Source organism: Pteropus vampyrus, unplaced genomic scaffold (genome assembly GCF_000151845.1).
Source record: "Pteropus vampyrus isolate Shadow unplaced genomic scaffold, Pvam_2.0 Scaffold12, whole genome shotgun sequence".
Taxonomy (NCBI): Eukaryota; Metazoa; Chordata; class Mammalia; order Chiroptera; family Pteropodidae; genus Pteropus; species Pteropus vampyrus.
In genome coordinates, this window is record NW_011888793.1 from 828,069 (window position 1) to 831,450 (window position 3,382).

A 3,382-nucleotide genomic window follows, 5' to 3' on the forward strand; every position below is an offset into this window, starting at 1 on the left:
CACCAGGATAGTGGGGATAAAGTTAGATAAATGTAATACTTCATTTGTTTAATTTCCATAATTGTTTCATGGATTAAATTCTAAGGCCTAGTGTGTGTACTATTCATATACAAAAGTGTACCAAAACCCGTTCACTATGGTGAATACTTTTAAAATCATTATCCAAGGTGACAGGTCTGTATGGGAAAGCCTCAGTCTTGTTGAGTCCCCAGCCAAGTTATCCCCGAATACCTACTAGAAGAGTACATTTTGTAGGTGAAGTCATGACTTTGGCTCAACAGTACCAATTGAATAATCTAATAAACTACCTGGAGGTCAAGTTCTATTGATATTCTGCAAATATTACAGCAAGTGAGTTGGAGCTTTACAGATACACTACAAACTTAAATAAAATGGTCTGTAAGGTTGCTTGTAAACTCTCCTTTCCTTAGTTAAGCCAGAATCTGAAGACTAATGGGAATCCTTTTATTCTATCCATAAGAAGCAAAAGAAAAACTCTTCTACAACTCCAGATATGATTCTACCACTCATATGAATAAGGGTGTAAAAATATGTGAAGTATGCATGGAAATGAATAAGTGCAATTATTTGTATTAAATGCAAATCATTTCCCTAACGGATATTTTTATTTCTAATTCTACCATGATATCAATGGAAAAAAGGTACTTTTCTCATGTTTTTGTTGGTAACTAATTATAAAAAACCAGCATAGCTGTATCGTACAGGAATTAGGAGCCCAGACTGTGGAACCAGACGCTGCTACTGACAAAGCTGTGTGACTTTAAATGGATGATTTAATTTCTTTGTACCTTAATTTCCCTACTCTTAAAATAGAGATAACAATCTGTCTCACAGCACTGTGGTGAGGATTAAGCTAGTTAATACATATAAAGTGCTAGAAGAGAATCTGACATTCAAATAGGATTAGTAGTTATCATTATCATTAGTAATGTGCTTTTAAAAAAAGAAACAAAATTAAGGTAATATAACTCATTAGAATTAAGAAAAAAGAATATTAATTTTAATTATCTGGACTGAATAATAAGAGGTAGGAAAATTATAAAACAATTCCAAAGAAATTATGATTAAAACAACTTTCTATTTAAAAATGTGCTACATTAAGTTTTTAAAAATATGAAACTCTCTTAACAAATAATACATTTAAATGCCGGCAACACAGGTTAAGTAAGACATAAAATCTCTGAGTCCTAAAGGCTTCAGAAGAAGGCCTCTCTCACCTTCCAGCGCGACCTTTCCTTTGCTTGGCATTAGCTTGACTAACCCACTCAGCAGACATTGTGCTGATGTTGTTCTGTGTGTCAAAGTGTGTCTCCTTTATTTTTCCTCCATCTATCACAAAAACTACATCATCTATGGTAATGCTGTTTGGAAGACAGATAAATGAAATATTAAAAACACATCAAAAGCACATTAATCTGTAACAGGTCTACAGATAGGGATTTTAGAGCATTTTTCTTGGCTCAAACTGATTTCGGCACTTCAGGATTTTCACCATTCTTTCCACATTTACCAGTGTTAGGCAATCACGCACCTCACTGCAGGCAGCTCAGCAGCTGTAGGGCACCACAGTGACAATTCTGCAGATCACGTGCTGAATTTTTATTTGTCCAAAGCCAAACTTCATAGCTTGCAATAATGACCTTTGTACCTAGCTCTGTGGGCCCCTTACCCCCCAGTGTCACAGTTTAATATCAACTTCCACAGAACAATCTGTTTCAGTGCTGTACTGGTATATTAGTACCTCCAAGAGAGTAATTTTACATTTTAAAGGCTGGGTATAATTAACTGCCAATTTACCAAACGATTCCATTCCCAACAACAAAAGGCAAATAGAACAAAACTGGCATCAGCTCCCATAGTTCTTTAGAAAAAGTTTTAGAAAAATATTTAGAAGGCTGTTTCTGAAGAGGGCTAAAATGTTAGTATAGGTTAAATAATATAAATAAATAAATCTAAACAAACCTATGCTCACTACCATGACTAAGTTAAAACAGATTTATTTTTAAGAAATTACAAAGTAACTGTAGAGGAAAATGATTATGGTATGTTAGTAACTTATCAGGCTCAAAATTAATGTAATCACTAGGTTGATATTTAAAACAATTTTTACCTGGTCTCTGCAATGTTGGTAGCAATTACTATTTTCCGAACACCAGGAGGGGTTCTTTTAAATACCTGTAAGAATAATATATATCAAAACTCCAAAAGTACACTAATTTCTGATACATCATTCTCACAATCTGTTGAGGTATATATATATATATCTAATATTTACAGATGTATTTATAAGGTATACCACCCTTTTCAATACTAAAAAATTCTCTTTTGGTAAACCGAACTAAATCTCCCACAGATGTCAGAATCTTATCACAAACAAGATTTTAAATGAAATATGATATAAATTTATAGAATTTTTTAAACAAAAACTGGACAAGTGTAAACATCTTATTGCATACTCAAACGTTGGAGGAAGAGAAATTTAAAGATAAGAATTATGAATTACTCAAAAGTATATGGGTAAGGACACTAACCAATCAGGCAGTCACCCAACTCATCAGAAGAATGTTAGCTGCCTATCCCACCATATACTAGCTTTTGAGATAAACTGGATTAAAAAAAAATCTTCAAATGCTGAATCCTGCAAACAATTATCACCCTTGACAAAGCCATCCGAATAGATAAAAAGACATGTACCAAGCACCACTTGGCTGTAAAGCAAAAAAAATGCATAAACGTATCCCCTTATGTATAAAAATGGTAATCAATAGAAAAAATGTTGTTTCCCACATTATCTAGCAAAGGAATAAATAACTGTTACAGTGTCAGAACCAGAAGTGCCTTCAGCATTTGATACTCTGCTGCACAGTCTCTGGGATCAAGAGTTCTCTCTTACTCTCTTCCCTCAGGTATGCACTCTGTATCTAATTCAGTTGACTGAGCCTTACTCAGGACTAAGGTACCAGCAGAAAGGGTCTCAATAAAAAATGTCTTGATATTTTCTTACAAAAAGAGTGGAAAAACTAGAAAAGGAGAGGTAGATTTTCTGATCTATCTCATCCCACCAGGGTCTACAAATACTGCAGTCCACAAAATCATCTTGCCTTTGAGAATGCAGTGTTCATTCTAACTCAGGAAATCCCTAAATCTGCACAGAGCCAAAATACTCAAGCCATAATAATACATTGACAAAACAGAAAATCTCACACCTGCAAATATACTAATTTTGTTAAATCAAAACTTCAAATATCAAGCTGTAGTATGTCGCAGGTATTTAATTTCGAGGTTGAGTTTTACTGGTATTCACACACCCATTTTCTTTTATTCAGGAAACACAAACAAGTTATTGGTGAAACCAATCTTT

At 33.9% G+C, this 3,382-nt stretch overlaps 1 protein-coding gene across 1 annotated transcript in view; it reads right to left on the reverse strand.

Moving 5' to 3' along the window:
• Window positions 1–3,382, reverse strand: part of DHX36 (DEAH-box helicase 36) — a 51,675-nt gene that overhangs the window by 18,700 nt on the left and 29,593 nt on the right. Inside the window, exons 13-14 of the mRNA XM_023524013.1 lie at window positions 2,132–2,202; window positions 1,239–1,382 (exon numbers count right to left, since the gene is read on the reverse strand). Coding sequence (XP_023379781.1) covers window positions 1,239–1,382; window positions 2,132–2,202 — 215 coding nt within the window. The remainder of the gene's footprint in view (window positions 1–1,238; window positions 1,383–2,131; window positions 2,203–3,382) is intronic.